The 19,709-nt window shown below is 37.8% G+C and overlaps 1 protein-coding gene and 1 non-coding gene across 2 annotated transcripts in view; one reads left to right on the forward strand and one right to left on the reverse strand.

Moving 5' to 3' along the window:
* Nucleotides 1–19,709, forward strand: part of LOC134802836 (protein Wnt-5b-like) — a 90,881-nt gene that overhangs the window by 61,793 nt on the left and 9,379 nt on the right. The window contains exon 5 of the mRNA XM_063775570.1: nucleotides 4,488–4,590. Within this exon, the coding sequence (XP_063631640.1) occupies nucleotides 4,488–4,590 (103 nt within the window). The remainder of the gene's footprint in view (nucleotides 1–4,487; nucleotides 4,591–19,709) is intronic.
* Nucleotides 16,984–17,087, reverse strand: LOC134806179 (U6 spliceosomal RNA). Its single transcript, XR_010146475.1, has one exon. It is a non-coding gene; the product is annotated as a U6 spliceosomal RNA (small nuclear RNA).

The following is a 19,709-nucleotide window of genomic DNA, read 5'->3' on the forward strand; positions in this document are numbered from 1 at the left end:
TTACACATTATCATCAATTTTCATCACTTTAGATATAAAGGGTAAAAGTAAAACGCAGCAGAGAACATGGCAAACAGCTAATGAACAGGCATAATATAGTTTGTTAGTGCGCGACACCTTGCACTTTGTGACTATGCGCTGAAACTTGGCACAGTTGATTCTTAGCTGGTCATGAGCAGATACAGACCGGGAGACCTCGAGAGCCACGTCTCATTTAGTGGGGGGGAGGGGGGGAAGTTCGACGCCGCCGCGCTTCACTTGGAGCAACATTTCTCTAAAACTGTACCTATTAGGGCATGTGATATATCATTTTCGGATAAATTAAGGATGAGGAATTTTTTTTTGGAACCAAAACAATGCACTTTCTAAGAAAAAAAACATAAAGTAGAAAAGACAAAAAAACGTATCTTGGATTTTTTCATAATTACCAATTTTTTTTTTTAAGTGTAGGAGGAATCTGAAAACAAAAAATATACTTGTAAAGCTACACTTATTACGTTTAAGAAAATATATAGTTTATTATACAAAACTGTTGTTACATGGGAGATAAAAAATAATATTCAGCGTGGGCCAGAGTGATCTCAATACAAAATATTATTAATGTGGGAAAGTTACTTATAATTTGTTCTACAATCGTTTATTTTTTTAGTTTTTCGTAAATAACTCGTAAACGGTAGCCCACAGCAAAAAAATATCTGTTACGTAAATAATCTGTTTCAGATTTCTTATAAAATAAGTGCTACTTTTTTTCGCTAAGATCAATATTAAAAAAAATATTGAAGGGGGAAAATAAATACTAAGGTCCCCTTTTTTAGTCATTCGTAAATAACTCGTAAAGGATGGCCAATAGCAAAAAATATTTTAACACATGAATAATTAGCATAAAATTTCCTACAAAAAAGGTTATTCAAACTTTTTCGCTAGGATCAATATTTAAAAAGGGGACCTTAGAATTTATTTTCTCTCTTTAATATCGTTTTTAATATTGATCCTAGCGAAAAAGTTTGAATGACCTTTTTTGTAGGAAATTTTATGTTAATTATTCACGTACTAAAAAATTTTTTGCTATTGGCCATCGTTCACGAGTTATTTACGAATGATTAAAAAAGGGGACCTAAGTATTTATTTTCTCCCTTCAATATTTTTTTTAATATTGATGGTAGCGAAAAACAGTAGTACTTATTTTATAAGAAATCTGAAACAGATTATTTACGTAAAAGATATTTTTTTGCTGTGGGCTACCGTTTACGAGTTATTCACGAAAAACAAGAAAAATAAACGATTGTAAAACAAATTATAAGTAACTTTCCCACATTCATAATATTTTGTATTGAGATCACTCCGACCCACGCTTAATATTATTTTTTATCTCCCATTTATCAACAGTTTTGTATATTAAACTGTATATTTTCTTAAACGTAATAAGTGTAGCTTTACGAGTGTATTTTTTGTTTTCAGATTCCTGCTACACCTTAAAAAAAATTGGTAATTATGAAAAAATCAAAAATACGTTTTTTAGTCTTTTCTACTTTATGCTTTTTTTTTTGTTAGAAAGTGCATTGTTTTTGTTCCAAAACTAGATTCCTTATCCTTAATTTATCCGAAAATGATATATTACATGCCCTAATAGGTATAGTTTTAGAGAAATGTTGCTCCAAGTGAAGCGCGGCAGCGTCGAACTTCCCCCCCTCCCCCCCCCCCCCCCCCCACTAAATGAGAGGTGGCTCTCGACGGCTCCCGGTCTGTATCTGCTCAAGACCAGCTAACAATCAACTGTGCCAAGTTTCAGCGCATAGTCTCAAAGTGCAAGGTCCCCATACAACGGTGTGCAGTAACAAACCAGCTATAACAACGAGGCAGGGCGACGGGTAATTACATATTATCATCACTTTTTATCACTTTAGATATAAAGGGTAAAAGTAAAACGCAGCAGAGAACAGGGCAGACAGCTGAAATCGGCTCTTAAACGGCTGGCATAGACACACGTGTACAAAACAATAGTATTTATTTTGGTCATCTTCCATTACTTTCAAATCATGATTCGAGTTTGTACACTGTACCAATAAAAAAACAAGTGCGAGTCGGACTCGCGCACGAGGGGTTCCGTACCATTACGCAAAAAAATGGCAAAAAAATCACGTTTGTTGTATGGGAGTAGGTACTTACTTAATTTTTTTTTATTATTTTTAGTATTTGTTGTTATAGCGGCAACAGAAATACATAATCCGTGAAAATTTCAACTGCCTAGCTATCATGGTTCATGAGATGCAGTCTGTTGACAGACAAACAGACAGACGGACAGCGGAGTCTCAGTAATAGGGTCCCGTTTTTACCCTTTGGGTACGGAACCCTAAAAATTACGATTTATTATACACATACAGCAACGAATATAGGTATTCATGTTTAAAACATGTAGCTAGGTAATCTAGGTATTTATTATACTTGCAAACGTGCATAATACAAATAAATATATGAAATTCACAGGTATCCACAAAACACGATATCCCATCGAGGACAAGCCAATAAAAAGGTGGCTCAGTCTGTCTGTGGCTGGGAACTAAGTACAAGTACTTGCCACAGCTAAACTTATTAGGATTACGGCGGAACAGCTCCACTAATACTCTCCTACTTACTAAACACTTTGTGGCCACGAAACTAGATTCTATAGTTCGTTTTTTTAGCATTAGAAAGAAGGTAAGCGATCTTGACATGTCTTTTAACTGAAAAACGCTTTTTAAAAATCAGTAACTATTACTTATGAAAGCAGAAGAATATAAACGATCATATTAGATTCATAAATGTTACATATTTACTGTGACTTATTTTTAAAACGTGTTTTTCAATTAAAAGACACATCAAGATTGTTTACCTTTTTTCTAATGCTACAAAAACGAACTATAAACTTTTATTTAACTTGCACTGTTAGTATGTGTGTATGCATGTTAGTGTGGGTCAAATCTTGGAAGCTAAATTTGACCCACTTCCCGATTTCCGATTGAGGTGAAAATTTTCATACATAATAGGGCCATTGCGCTAGTTTTTGTCCACTTGTCCACACACTTCATTGCTGCACAAATTTGGACTTTTTGCAATCCTTAATATCTAAACAATTTATCTATCTACATAAAAAATATATTTCGCAAGTAGCAAATTAAAAATGAAATTATTTGCTAATCCGTCAAGTGGACGGAAACTGACACTGAACGGTAAACTGACGCAATTACCCTATGTAAGTCATGTTTCATAACACTAAATTTAAAACGTCACGATTTTACACATTATCATTTCTCCGAGACCGCAGGAATAATGAATCTTTCGAAATGTCGGAGATCATTTTAAAACTTAATTACACGCACTTAAGTCCCGTTTTAGTAAGTAATGTCATGTTTCGTGGCCACAAAATGACCTCTGTGCCCCTATTACTTCAGATTATATCGATCTGACTAGTCTACACCGGACTTACAATAATTTCTACTTTTCTCTTGATACTCAGTGTACGGATTAGATACAGTCAACAGCAGAAGTTGCTAAGCGGGCGAGGTTTTCAAAATTACCGTGACGCACTCTTATTCTCTTAACAATAAAGTCGCATCAAGATCATTTTGAACACCTCGTCCGCTTAGCAACTATTGCTGCAACTATTACTTGCTTATGTGCCAAGCCATCAACCGCTCATAGTCTCTGCGGAAAGAGAAGAGTCGTGAAATGTATGGGGCCCAATACTTTCCACGACTCTTCTCTTTCCGAACAGACTCTAACTGTAAGTTTAAAATAACAACGTTTGAAGTAAAATTATGCCGTAAAGCGTTTAAGAGTTTCAAGTCTAGGGAGTTCGAGTTGTATCAGAAGTTTGCAATTTGCATATTCGTTATTTGATTGACTTACCTAACTGTATACTTATTATGGTGATTTTTTGTTTATACAGCGATGGCCCAAACGGCCCGCACGAATTTAATTCAAGATTAAATCATCATTTTAAGCATTCTATTTAAAGGATCATTAAGCGCCTAAGTTTGGAAAAGAAAATATATATGACGTACGTAGCATAAGCTCGAAATATGCTGAGTTTACGTGATATTCCTTTTATTTCTAAATTAACACAACTAAATCAAAATAGCGAAAATGGACCTTTTATGTTTATATAATACAATACTGTTTACTTGTGCCATCTACCATCTCGAGAAAAATGGGTTAAATCTGTCACGTTGTTGGCGCCCTACATCCTACATGTACCTATACATATATACATAATACATAATATAAGTATGTATTAAATCCTCTTGCCGCCCAGAAACCAACTAGAAAACTTGAAAAGACAATTGAATTTTGATTTGTCATAATACTCGATCAGTAATACTCATAATAAATATACAAACTAGAATCTAGGGCGGCTATAGGATATAAAAAAATATAACTTTTTGAAATACTTTTAGTACCCTCTTAAGTGTACCTATTCAAATGCATCACAAATACAATGTATTCCACAGGCAGTGATCAAGAAATCCCGCGTCACCTGCAAATGCCACGGCGTGTCCGGTTCCTGCAGCCTGGTCACATGCTGGCAACAACTGGCCTCCTTCCGCGAGATAGGTCAGTAACTCGAATCTCAAATGCCACGGCGTGTCCCCTGCAGCCTGGTCACATGCTGGCAACAACTGGCCTCCTTCCGCGAGATAGGTCAGTAACTAATAGCACCTACAATGCGGCGAGGAATCTCAAATCAAGTCAGATATCATGCCCTTTGTAAGAGCACAATTTATATGGTAAGGAAAAACTGATCAGTGATCACCCTATAGGGTTATAACATCACATCCCCTTTTTATATTTTTAGGGTTCCGTACCTCAAAAGGAAAAAACGGAACCCTTACTTATAGGATCACTCGTGCGTCTGTCTGTCTGTCTGTCCGTCTGTCACAGCCTATTTTCTCCGAAACTGCTGGACCAATTAAGTTGAAATTTAGTACACATACGTAAGTTTGTGACCCAAAGACGTACATGTAACGTAAACAAATGAATTTTAAATATGGGGGCCACTTTTGGGGGGTAAATGAGAAAATCAAAAAAATAAAGTTTTTCAAACTATATTGTGTTACATGGCCTATGTTCAGCAGTGGACGTCTTACGGCTGAGATGATGATGATGATGATGATGTGTTACATATCAAATGAAAGAGCTCAATGTGAGAAATTCAAATATATATTTTTTATAATTTTACAATAAACAGTTTAGAAGTAATTCAAGAAAATAGGCAAAAAATTACCATTCCCCCTTTATCTCTGAAACTACTGGGTCTACAATTTTGAATTAGAAATATGTAGTCAAGCGTGAGTCGGACTAATTACTTAGTTATTGATCCGACCCCTACGGCTTTTTTAAAGGCAATTCACTCGCGTTTCACATTATAAAAAATACATTGTTAAAAATTGAGTACCTAATGTACGGCCCTTGGAACGCGAGTCCGACTCGCTCTTGACCGGTTTTTTTTCTAAATGCAGAATATTTAGGACTATTAAGTGGCTTGAATTGTGGAGATTTTAAAATTAGGTCTGTTAAAGAGATATTTAAAGCTCGAACGTGACTTCAGCTCCATGGTCCTTCTCCATACCATCCACAAAAACCATGTTAATTTAGAACGCTCAGCTTTATAACGATTGAACCAAAGCCTACGAAATGGCTGCAATTTAAAACAAACCCGCAAACAATTGAAACTATCCACTTAATAACTTGAAATTAATTTACCAGGGTGCCAGAAGACAGGATAATATGCATCGTTTACATTCGCATATCACGGGGATAACTTTGGAAAATTCATGTCTTGTTGCTAAACAAAACACAACCTAAATGAATCTCATTAGAGTTGTTTTTAGATAAGCAGGCTAACAAAATAAGAGTTTTCTAAAGTTATTTCTGGCTATGTACTCGTTTAGATCTTACTCATTTTAATTACGTGTTACAGAACGTTAGTTTGTGTAAAATGGAACGTAGATCGTGCGATTTGTGGTTGATGTCAAGAATACTAAGTTTAGCAATGAGCAGCGATAACCTACTTATAATATTACTATAGGTTATCGCCTCTTAAATGAAACTGACTGAATCGCTAAATAAAACAGTATTTATTTATTCGTATGGCATTCATTATGAGTCGTTCCACAGTTTTATTTACAAATTAATGTCTAGGTTCTTCACCCATTGGGCTGCGTTATCACTAAACGCTATTAAGTCCAGAGGGTCACCAGGGTACATTCGTTTTGGGCACTCGTGAATTATATGGTGGATAGATTGTTTAGGCGCTCCGCAATCGCATTCCGGTGAGTTTTTCCACCCACACCGAAACATAAAATCGCCAGATCGACCGTGCCCTGTGCGAAGTCTATTAAGCTGGCACCATTCCCGTCTTGGGGCCGAGAAGCCTTTGGGCCTTTCAGTGGGATTGTATTCGCTGTAGGCTGTAGGCAGGTTGGAATTCCATTCCTCCATCCATTTATCTCCGATGTTGAAGTTATCCTTCATTAGTCCGTGTGCCGTTGAGTAAGACGGGTGGCGGGATTTTAGGCGTTGTCTGGGAGGATACATGAATTCAGGATAGGCTGGCATTTCTGGATTTTTAGAGATTTTGGTGGCTTCGCTGAGCAGGGCTTGCTGTCTTCTGAGGTGTGGTGGGGGTATGTGGCTCAGTGTTGATAGCCACTGGATTGGGGTCGACTGTATGGTTCCAGATATGCAGCGCATGGCTTTCCGCAATTGAACATCTACCTTCTCCACGTGGGCACTATTAAGCCATACGGGTGCACAGTATTCCCCAGCAGAGAAAACCAAGCTGAGGCCTGTAGTCCGGAGTACATCTGCGGTAGCTCCCCATGTTGTTCCGGTCAACCTATGCAGGATATTGTTGCGGGTTCCGAGCTTTTTGCTTAGCTTGCTTAGATGGGCACAGTACGTCAGAGAACGGTCAAGGGTTACACCAAGGTATTTGGGCTGTGGGTTATACACAAGCGCTTTACCATCAAACGATACTGCGGGGTTGTATGAAGCTAGTTTGTTGTTCAGGTGGAAAGTTGAGATCTCCGTTTTGGACGCGTTCGGAACGGGTGTCATTCTGAATTCCTAACAACGTTTGTCCTAAAGTCACTTGCCCTAACTGGTTTGTCCTAATGGGCACATGCTCTAACGATCAATTGTCATAACGATTATTTTCCATAATGTAATGGTTAACCTAAGACTCATTTGTCCTAAGCATTTGTACCATAACTATCAAGATCCCTAATGTTTTTTACCATATTCTTCGAAATCCCTAACAATGTTTGGCATAAAATAACATGCTCTAACTGTTTTGACCTAATGGCTATTGCCCTAATGATCAATTGTCATAACAGTTACTTTTCCTATTGATCAATTATCATAAAAATTACTTTCCATAATGAATGGTAACGAACTGTTGCCACAAAAATGGGTTAGGTTAGGTTAGAACTGTGACCCTCGCAAAAACGAACTGCTGCCACAAAAGTGGGTTAGGTTAGGTTAGAACTGCGATCCTTGCAAAAACGAACTGTTGCCACAAAAGTGGGTTAGGTTAGGTTAGAACTGTGATCCTCGCAAAAACGAACTGCTGCCACAAAAGTGGGTTAGGTTAGGATAGAACTGCGATCCTTGCAAAAACGAACTGTTGCCACAAAAGTGGGTTAGGTTAAGTTAGAACTGTGATCTTCGCCAAAACGAACTGCTGCCACAAAAGTGGGTTAGGTTAGGTTAGAACTGCGACCATTGTAAAAACGAAACAAAATAGGGAAATCAAAATTAGGGCATACGAGTGTTAGGTCAAGCAACGATAGGCTAAGTAAAATTAGGTAAGATGATGGTTAGGATATATAATTTTTAGGCCTAACAATAATTAGGCAAAAAAAGAATTATGCTACATAACATTAGGATAAATACTCAATATGGAAAGTGCCATTAGGGTAAAACATATTAGGACAAAAAAAAATCGGCCATTCGATAATAGGGAAACCAAAATTAGAGTATACGAGTGTTAGGACAACTGATCATTATGACAAACAATATTAGGGAATGCAAAGATAGGAGAAAAGACTTTAGGGATTCAGATATAGATCCTTCGGAACCAGTCTCCATTGTTTAAAATAGGTATTCAGCAGTTGTAAGTCTGAAGTTAGTTGTGCTTCCGAGAAGTCAAAGGATTTATGCTGGTGAGTTAGGGCGATGTCATCAGCGTAAATAAATTTTCTAGACGCTGTTTCCGGTATGTCGTGGGTGTAAAGGTTGAAGAGTAAGGGTGCAAGTGCGGAACCTTGAGGGAGGCCATTGTGGAGAGTTCTAGGGCGGCTCTGCTTATCTCCAAGATGGACGACAAACCTTCGGTTACTAAGCATATTGATAATTAGGCTTGTCATTCGTCGACAAGGGATAACCCTCATCAGTTTTAAGTATAGGCCATGTCGCCACACTGTATCGTAGGCTGCGGATAGGTCGACAAAGACAGCAACAGTTTTCAACTGGTTTTGGAAGCCAGCTTCTATGTGGGTCGTAAGGGACAACACTTGATCGACACAGTTACGGCCACCTCTGAACCCGGCCTGCTCTACGGGCACAATTTTGTCGATGAGCGGTGTGATTCTGGCCGAAAGTATTTTTTCCAGAAGTTTGTAGATGGAGCTAAGCAAAGCTATGGGTCGAAAGCTCTTCGGGTCGTCAGCAGGTTTGTTTGGTTTAAGAATCGCCACTATTTTCGCATAGTTGAAAGAGGGAGGCAGTTTGTTTCTGGCTAGGATATCAGAATAGAAAGCAGTCAACCATTTTCTGCAGTTGGGTCCCAAGTTCTTAATGAATTCGTTATAGATACCGTCTTGTCCTGCCGCTTTACCCGGCTTAAGGAGTTGAATAGCACTGGTTATTTCTTCCACCGAGAAAGGTTTCGCGATGACGGTATCAACGGGAAGCGCTCTCTTTAGATTTTGGGCCTGTTTCTTTACGGCTTTAGTGTGGGGTGAGTCTCCTTTGACGCGTGAAGTTTCTACGATGCGGTTTGCAATTGAATCTATCAGCTTTTGGGATGTACAACCATTTCTAGTACCGGATTTGCCTGTTAATCTATTTAGAACCCTCCATGCCGACCTGCTTGAGGTTTTAAAATCCATTCCTTCCACCGTAGTTATCCATTTGCTTCTCCGCTCCTGGTCCAGCGACTCCAGTAGGCTTTTTCCTATTTCCTGATCCCCAGTTTCAATATATTGTTGGTACAGATCCTCACTTTCACCATTCCATCCCGGGACATATGTTTTCCTGTAGCCTCTTGGGATATGTTTCTTGGCAATTGAAAGAGTAAGACCTACAAAACGCATATAGTTTTCGGCTTTCGGGGGGATCCATCTGGCAGCAGCGTCCATGCCCTTGACAAAACCAACCCAGTTCGCCTTTTGCAGGTTCCATCTAGGCAGGGGCATCGATTGCATCAGTTGGATCCGGTTTCCTGTTGTCATCAGGGCCGGACGGTGTTGGCTGTTTGGGAAGTTGGTGAGGATTTTCCTTGTCATTGGGAAGGGTACACCAGTAGGGTCACACGATACGAAAGTAAGGTCCGGGTTATAATCCTTTGTCCAGCGGGCGGACCTGAAAGACCCCTTTTCCTTTGCATCAAACACTAGATGGTAGTTGTTGTCTTCTGCCCACTGAACCAGTTCAATGCCATTCAGGTCGTTCCTATTATAGCGCCAAGAGGTGTGGTGACTGTTAAAGTCACCCGCATAGACGCAAGGGTGCTGAAATACAGGAAGGCTATTTCCCCATGATTGGGCAGGCGGCTTATATATGTTTGTGATCAGGATGTTCTGAACTCTGATGACGATGTTGAAGTAATTAGGGCTTTCATGTTGCGGTGGGACGGACACGTCCGACAGGTCTTCCCTGACATAAGTGGCGATTCCGTACTTAGCGTGGTTTAGAGCGAGTATGATGCTGTATCCTGGAATATTTCCCCTGGACTCGAGGTCATGCATGTCACTAGTGTGCGTTTCCTGGAGTAATAAGACATCCACCTTGTATGTCGTCAATATTTTGTGCAGTACTTGGCACTTGGCCGAGCTGATACCCTCTATGTTCAGCTGGCAGATCCGTAGATAAGGCCCAATATGGATTTCGGAGGGGGCGCTGTTTGTAGTATCATTTATATCCATCGTTGCATTCATTTTAAAACATTCGTTGAGCGACTCGATTATCGTGCTGTGAGGTTATTTGGTTATAACAAGTGCAGCAGCCAAAGTTTGTTACTCGATTAGCGCCACCCAGGGGACACGTGCAGGGTGTTAGTGGCAATTCCTGCGGACGTGAGTAACATCATCCATAATAAAACAGTGAATAAAGATTAATGGGAACCGACAGTTCCGAGTAGTGAATATTCCTCTACTATTAATTATTTTCACGAGACTGGTAGATTAATTTAAAGTTATTAAGTGGATAGTTTCAATTGTTTGCGGGATTTGTTTTTATGTTACGGAACCCTTCGTGCGCGAGTCCGACTCGCACTTGCCCGGTTTTTTAAACCCCCAATTTTAAATTGAGTTGGTAATACACATTTAACCCTAATAAAACACCCTTTAGAGGGTAGAGAATGTCCTAATTACCATAATGACATACTATTAACATCCCTATCCGGTCTTTTGTTGTGGCACACATATATTTTACCTAATTGACCCATCAACCCTTTACTTGGGACACTTTTTTGTTCCTTTTGTTTTTAGGGTAACGTACCCGAAGGGTAAAAACGGGACCCTATTACTAAGACTCCACTGTCCGTCCACTCCAATCACGCGAGGTTGGATAGGGAGGGGGGGTTTGCACGAAAAAATCACGACAGATCACGTTGGGGGAGGGGGTATAAGGACACCTCACGTGTATTTTTCTACAGTGAACGGAACTAAGAAAAAATACCTACCACATGAGTAGATACTCTTTCTCGGTTTCGTTCTTCACTCCGCACTTCAAAAAAATAGCGAGTCTTATTGTACGAAATTTTGGAGCGCGCCTTGACCGCGCTTGATCCCGAAAAATAAACAATATACAAACAAGTGTTATTTATACGTCATTATTTCATAGAAGTTTGACGTTCAAAATAACACTTGCACTGTGTGGGCTATTAAAATGGCTGCAGACTTTTCTTGGTTCTAACTCTATTAAAAGACCACCCAAAAAACAAAAAATTACTTTCGTTGGAACTATAAAATGAAGACTTATAAGAAAACGTTAAATAAGGCAGCCGTTAGCAGGCCGTAAAGTTTCCTAACTTGTTTATTTTTTATAGAGCCATAAATATATTAACTTATTCGAGAACGCGACTTAATCAAGCTTTCAAGCTTTCTTTAATGATCGTTGGCTTCTCTTAAAGAACTCTATTCACTGCATAAGTAGATATTTAATCTAAAGAGTATTGGAGACTATAGGCCCCGTGCATGAACTATAGGGGGCAGCATAGGAGCCGTCAGATTTATGGCGCGAGGCGTAACTGTGTCGTTTATGCTTCCGATGTACCCCACAAGATGACAGAACCTACTATACACAAGGAAACGTACCGACGAGAACAGTAGATGGTAGCACTTGCTTTGGCAATGTACATGTGCACTTATGTTTCCGATTCAGGCCACAAGATGGCAGACCCTCCAAAGCGCACGGTCCCTATAAAGTACCTAGGTATGTTTGTCTCTATGTGTGGATTCGGCCAAAGTAACCTTTTACATATTATTAGAGTAGGTCAGTTGATATGATGATATCATATAGATGTTCAAATAAAAATTATAAACACCTAGGCAGTCCTGGAAAAAATAAAAATTGACTACTACGAGTAATAATTTTAATATACCCGTAATCTTTATTTTCTATAACTGCTGCAGTTTTACTTTTTAGGACCATGTGTACATTTATACATATATTTATGTGTACATATATTTTATTACACCTGTTCCTTATAACATAAGTTTTAAGAATTTTAGAAGAAGATTAGGAAAATTAGGTACGTGTATAATAATTAGTATAATTACTAAAGTAACCCGCAAGATGTTCACGTAGTAAAAACTGAACCTGAAACTGTATTTTAAAAATGAACTCCTCGTCCCTAAATTATACAAAAATGATATATAACTTGACCTAGTTGCTAAGAGCATGAAGAAATATAGCACAGATTGGACCTGGGGAGACGACCCTTTCCCCTCCTTTTTGGTACACGGTACGATCTCGTTGCTACCGGGCCAAATCAGCGCATTATTTGGTAATAAAGGTATGCAAGGCATCTAACACAACCCATAAAACCTCCATGAACAGAAATGGGAGACATATTTTATAAGATTTGACAGTATCCATGAAAAATCTTCAGATATATTAACGTCAATAATTAAGCCACCAGTGTTGAGTTGCCTATAATCATATGCCCACGTCGATTAACAATGAAACTATTTTTCCGTGAATGTACTCGTAAACCCCCATCCGTTAGTATGCGATTCATTAATGACAGCGTTTTACACAAAAATAAAACGCTAATTAAATAACTTACCATATTCGAAACCTAAGAATAATATTGAGAATGGCAACATTGTGTTGTCGGTCGTATTGTCCTTTTCTAGCATATACGTCCCTCTCTCTCTCTCACATTCCCACCACAGAGCAGTTGGTTTTGACAGGTGTTTGACAGTTACCGCCAAAACAAATTTCCAAGTCATTGTCTCAAAATTATACATATTTACACCAGGCAGGATTAAAACTTTAGGTTTCGAATATGGTAAGTTATTTAATTAGCGTTTTATTTTTGTGTAAAACGCTGTCATTAAACAACTGTAACGATATTCGAAACCTAAGAATAATATTGAGACGTGTTTGTTATCGCCTGGTGGTGGGAAGACGCCAAGCCAATGTGATTATACATGTACTTATTATGTATATGTAATATTATTATATTACGAGTGTTTAATTAATTATGTAGTACACCCTTTATTTTAACACCTGTGAGGAGAGAGGTATTATGTAAAGCATACAATTTGATATACCATTATATTATGTTACTAACTTTACATTTCATATACGTACTTAATGTACTTATAAATGTTCAAAGAGAAAAAATGAGTCACCACAATGGTGCTATACTTAATTATATGTATGTGAAAACTAGGTAAAAGAAGATGAGATAAGTCAGTCTACTCTTCAAGGAGCATACAACATCTGTGATAAGGAGTGATGTAATTCAAGTATGAAAAGAATAAAATCATAAAGTACTCGAGTAGTTTTTATTTATAACTCCCAATTATTAACAAATTTGATAATAATTATCTAGTAAAGTAAGCAGTTGCAGGAATATAACAAGGACAAGACCTTTCTTATTTCCAGAATCCCTCGGGATTAAGTAGACGAATATTTGAAATATTCGTTATAATTCACTATCACTACCCACAAAGTTAATATTGGGTACCTACTTACTAAAATGTCATAGGGAATTACTGAATTCCTTTAATGACTGTGAGTCAGTGTGAGCTATATACTTGGTTATAGCTATAAAATGCATTTAATCCTTTGTACGCTTTACTAACGCGAACGCGAGCTAATGTACCTAAACAAACCTTACTTAAAATTGTGAAGGTTACTTTGAGAGCTTAAGCCATAACATAACACTCATGTGGGCACGCCTAGTTATGACGCTTTTTGGTGCTCTTGGCGTTCAAATGGTTAATATAGAAATGCCACAGAACCTTATCAATTATATTTGTAAAGGTGCAGGCTCATTCTGCTTATATTCATGTTTAGCTATCATCAAGTGACCTTAATTGTACTCATTAATTTCTATATATGCAGTAAGAGTAGTTTACCTTATCTGGTGCCTACTAGTAGGCATAAGCTTGATTGGTTCTGAACGTTAAAGTGGTTTAATTTATGTAAACCATTCATAGCATTGCTTAATTCTGAATATTCAGTTTCCTCTTTCCAGTGTGTAAATTATTAAGAATAAGGTACTTAATTCGAAACCTTAGCTCATCGCATATGTGTTTTTAACCAAAATGCAAATTTGTGTGTTTATTTAGTGATCATACATTATTTGCAATAACTGTGCGGACCATGGGGTCCGACCTTTTGGCGGGCACCCGTGGGCCCAAAGCCAACAGCGCAGAGGCCCTTTAAGAGGGACCTATTTCATCCAATGCTAGAGTCAACACTTTGTCGAATCTATTTGATATTTATGTATACTTATCCTCCTTATGAACTAAGGATAATTGTAACTTTTTGATATCAAATATACGCCGAATTGTCAATTATTTTATATTTTGAAATACATATAATATTACTGGATTTGGACCAGTGTGCTTTTGAATACTATATCTCTGGCCTACTATATAGGCTAGTCTATTAGCATCCCGCCTCCTGGAAGGCAGTCTACAGACTTTTTAGATATATATTTACAGTAGCGCTAAGTGTGTGGACCTAGTTTTCCGACACTTGACTGCATGAGATTATAGTGAACATTTTTTCAGGTCTCGGGCATGAAGGGTACCTAGATAGGTTGAGGTCCTTAACTTGTGGATTTGGTAAGAGCAAGACACAGGCGGGGTGTAAATTAATTAATCCACCATGTTTCAAGAGATTCATGTGCATTGATGCCTTCAGGTTACGCTGTACAGACAGACTAACACTTTGGCAGAGTTTTGCCAACATATAATAAATTACTGCATTTGTTTGGGTGTACACGTTCCACACCAAAGACATATTTATATATTTCAATCCATTTTTGAAAGTTTGGCGTTTCAAAATAGCTTCGCCTTTTCGCAAGGCGTGCTCCTGTTTCTCTATTTTAATGTGCAAGCGAACAGTATCACAATGCTATAATTTTGTATAAATTGAGAACTAGAGGGTCATGCCCTAGGCGTGACCGCCCAGAAGTTGTGCTAGAACCTTTCGTGCAAACCATTCAGTCACTGTTTTTAAAAACCTTTTGTAGTGGGTACATTCCACGTTCTTAAATTTGTTAAACGTGTAGTATCAAACTATGACAAGTCATGATAAGTGAATTAAGTGGTAACAGTATCTGGTCCGTGCATAGAAGCACTTGCCCTTGAGGTTAGGGCATGGGTAGTTTATAATAAACTTAATCCGTGCATGGGAGCACTTACGATACAGGTGGTTTAAAACTTCCAGGGTCACAATACAGACATAAGGGTGTAAAATACATAATTCATAAACGCCCGTTAGGCCAGTTTTGTATATTTTATTTCAAACATGATTGTGCAGCACCGCCGGCACATAATAATTTCCCATGGCAGTCAGAGATATAATAATTAAATAGGTAGGTAACCTTGGTCATATCGTGTACATAGGTAGGTACTCGTAAACATGTTAACTGAAAGACTAGTGCTCTCGAGGCAAATATAATTTATGCAACTGTGAGCTGCTCTTACATTGGGATCATATGTATTTATTTCTAGTCTGCCTTAGCAGGCCTAGACTTCAAAGGTTTTTAGATATTCATAGGGCCGTTAAACGGACCTTTTGTACACCTTGAGCAGGCTGTTTGTTAACACTATGAGTAATATATATTGTAAACATAGCTTATTTCAGAATGGAATCGTAAGCTCTGTCGTGTCGTGAGCTTACCGAGCCTGATTTAATTAGAGTCCACAGATTATCTGGACCTTGGAGGATTGACCACTCCTTATTCTAATTATCAATATTCTGCCTGGGCTTATAGTCGAAATTCAGCGACTAAATTTCTTAGTATTATCTATGTCGCCCAAGTTATGAGGCTTAGCGTCTCCAGACCACAATTTTATTTATATATTAGGTTGCAAAGATTTTATCATCTTTAAAATAAAAATGAGTCGAGATAGGCCTGGAATCTTAGGTTATTTTTTACCTTTTATGATTTTAGAAATGTTATTGTAAATAGTAAGTAGTTTTCACTTTTACCACAGTTAATTAGCCCAATTTTGGGTTTAGCCAACAGGGTGTTCGGGACCCTTAGAATAGATTGGTAAACAGAAATGAAAACTTTAATAACGAAGCCTTGCCTATTTCGACTGATTTTTACCCAAAAAAATATTTTAAACCCTTTTTACTTTCTCTAAGAGGAGATATTTACAAATTCATCTTTGTAATATTTTTCTGATTGTGGCCTACTCGCTCGCTTAATTATGTTATAACCATATCATTTATATTTCTGTGAATATGTCTGACATGCCTTGCGCAGGCTTACATAGGTTATAATATCATCATCAATAACTTGACGTCAGTTTGTGACGAATCAAAGATTCTTTGGCACACCTTACGCAGGTGGAAACATGGCAGCCTTGCGCAGGCTTAGATAGGTACATAGTATATTGATTTTATCACAAATAACATGACGTTAGTTTGTGAACGAATAAAAGATTCTCTTAGGCACACCTCACGCAGGTGGAACCATAACAGACGTAGGTTTAAGAATATCATTCAAATCAAATACCCTGTGGGTAATATACCCTTAGTTGCGGGTTCCTTGCTCGACAAGGTGAAAGGCTTTAAGCAGGCTTTAACAGGCACTTTTAGAGAGTGTCATTCACGGTGACGCGCAGATTTGCCAAAACTAAACTTTAACTCTACAGTTAACTAATATAATTTGACAATATGAACCAAACCATGCGTCTTCGTCAATGAATCAATCTAAAGATTCCCGTATCGTTAATGCCCTTCTAAATCACAGGCTTCCGATTTTATTTGAAACGTTTACAAGTGTACTATTTATGTAGGTAGGTAGGCAGGCTTAAGAATTGACCATCTTGTATGTAGTTACGTATAGAATTAATAATCAAATTATTCAAATCCAAAATAACACAAGCACATATAGCAACTACATGCAATAGTTCTTTCCTTAACCTTTTTAGGCTGTAAGTACCTGCTAAGGTATTTATTTAAGTAGGTACCTACCTACATAATTTTATCAAAGATCTAGTTGGAGAGATATAAGTTGGTAGATAAAGAGTGAAATACTTCACGATTTCGCATGTCATTCTTGCGCAGAGCCATGCTAATCTCTCTCTATGTCTAGTCAGATTTAAGTTTATGTACTGCCGAAGTACTCACTTTCCACAAAAATAAATGCAATGTTTGCGATGTAGGTTTGTTCGTTACCTTGCGTCCCTCAGAGCGGAAATAGTCGTCGACTCCTAAGCGGGTACACATTATTTATCAGCAAGTTTATTACCAAAAAATAAATTTTGCAATAAATATTATATTAACCCTGAACGGGATAAAAAGACAAATTGCTGATAGATACTTGGACAGATAAAACCTACACGTCTATAAGCTTCTACCTTCATACGTAGGTTCTACGTAACACGTATTAACTATCCGATCCTTTCGTATTCGAAAACACAAATCACTTGAAAACTGAAGGGTATGCCTCCACAGATCACCATTTAAGTATTATAATTTCAACCGTTATTATACACACACACAAAGATTTAAACTAACAAGACTCTGAAGAGACTTAATGTAGGTATAAAATTAAATTATAATGGTGACACGTGCACGCTTTACCAGTTCGATGTGTTTTCTAACATGTGTTTTAGTATTTTCATTGGCATAGCCACGGTGCGCGCAGGCAGCCTTTGAAAACACTTGCACATCACTATTCCGGATCGTTTTTATTTGCTAGATAGTTTAACGGACAACTAAATTTAAATATTTATTTCGAACGGCAAAAGCCGTTAGAAACTGTTTTTCAATATAGTCAGCTAAACTGGGGTACAAATTCAAAAACTCACCAGCAGTTTAGCTTCACGACCTTCCAGATGGAAAAACAGCAAGCCAATGACTTGGAAATTTGTTTTGGCGGTAACTGTCAAACACCTGTCAAAACCAACTGCTCTGTGGTGGGAATGTGAGAGAGAGAGAGGGACGTATATGCTAGAAAAGGACAATACGACCGACAACACAATGTTGCCATTCTCAATATTATTCTTAGGTTTCGAATATCGGTACAGTTGTTTAATGGACGCACCATGGCCCAAATCGGACACGGTTCTTTTCCTTTCTTGAATCTCCAAAATGACCTGATAAACACAAATTGACGCCGGAATTGTACAAAATCGTCCTGTGTAGAGAGAGTACAAGGAGAGCCGACCCCAGATAATGGAAAAAGGGTTAGGTAGAAGAAGAAGAAAAGCTGGACCGTGAATGGTCGCCTTAATTCTAGAATTTAAAGAGCCGCCCAATTTTATGCAGTTATAGTGGTGGCGGCATGTTCTAAATGTTCTAATTAAGTGCCGTTGCGACATTACCTTAATAAAAACAGCTTAATACTTCTAATAAAGTTAAGAGCCAACGGGAGTGGTCATTTCTCCACACAAACGTACTCCTCGTTTTCCTCCGTGGTTTTTGAAGCTAGAGCAATGATTTTTTCAACACAGATTAATATTGTCAATATCTGTGTCGGACCGTTTTGCTTTTTTTGATATTTTTGTTTTTTAAGGCGCTAGAGCCCTTCAAAAATGGCCAAAATGGCCTAATTGACTATGCCGCAATGAGAGGCGTGGCATTCAAAACTGATATCAATTAGCCAAAAAAGCAAAACGATCCGACACAGATAATTTCATAATCATTTAGATTTCCAAATTTGGTTACGATTGGTTAAGTTTTGGAGGAGGAAACAGAGGAGTACGAAACCTCGATTTTTGAGATTTTTACGCAGGATTTTTCGCCGTGTCCTTATCGCAACTACTTTTAGGTGCCGCTTCCGTTAGCGAGACGGGTATATTTACCTAAAATATTTAAAACTCAGCTCCTGTTTCGTCTTAAACGCGCATTTAAATTAAACTAATTTTCTTTTTTTACGACTTTAAGGGTACACCTTCTAACTTTTTTATACCAATTGAACAAGTTCTGAGATCGATCACTTTATTATATACCTAGTTACCTACTTAGCCAGGGACCTACCGAGAAAAACGAAAACTGAAATTTCTTTATATATCCCTCACTATCGCTCTTGCATATTCTACCTGTCCTACCTGCAAAGTCAGTCAGTCCATCTTAAATAACTTAGAGAATTAAGAATAATATCAAAAGTATTCAAATTGAGACAAATGATATAGGATTAAAATATCGTTGGCATTAAATGATGCCCCATAATTACTGGTTCGGAATACAACACGCCATCTTCTGGGTGGGCACGTAAATCAAACGCCTACGAACTTCGAAGTGCGACTAAAGCTTCGTTTACACGGGTACTTTTATTTTACTCTTCAACTAAATCGCCCTAGAGTGAAAAAAAGTAGTAGGTATTCTGCGTTATTCTTCATTAGGTTCTATGGGCGAAGATTCTTCCATCAAGGCTTACGTAAAAGTTCTTTATTTGTTAAAAAAAATATTGCTTACCTACTTTGATCTGTCAGTATGTATAAGATTATTAAAGCCCCCTCAAAAATTATGTTTTATACCAACAACAGCACATAAGGAAAGTGACCAATAAACCTCGTGCAATAACGTAAAGGTCTACAAATAAGAATATGTCTTTGCATCAAACATACCAAATTCTCTCAAAGCTTATTTATTGGTTTGGGACGCTAATAGAGCCTAAATGTGTATAATTAAAGTAAATTTATACACACACCGTATTACTACTGAAGTGGTAAACCTGTCATTATATTTTAAGCACTTAATTATTTTAATGATGCCTTTCAGATGATAAATTAGCATTTTAA

Source organism: Cydia splendana, chromosome 2 (genome assembly GCF_910591565.1).
Source record: "Cydia splendana chromosome 2, ilCydSple1.2, whole genome shotgun sequence".
In the NCBI taxonomy this organism is placed as follows: Eukaryota; Metazoa; Arthropoda; class Insecta; order Lepidoptera; family Tortricidae; genus Cydia; species Cydia splendana.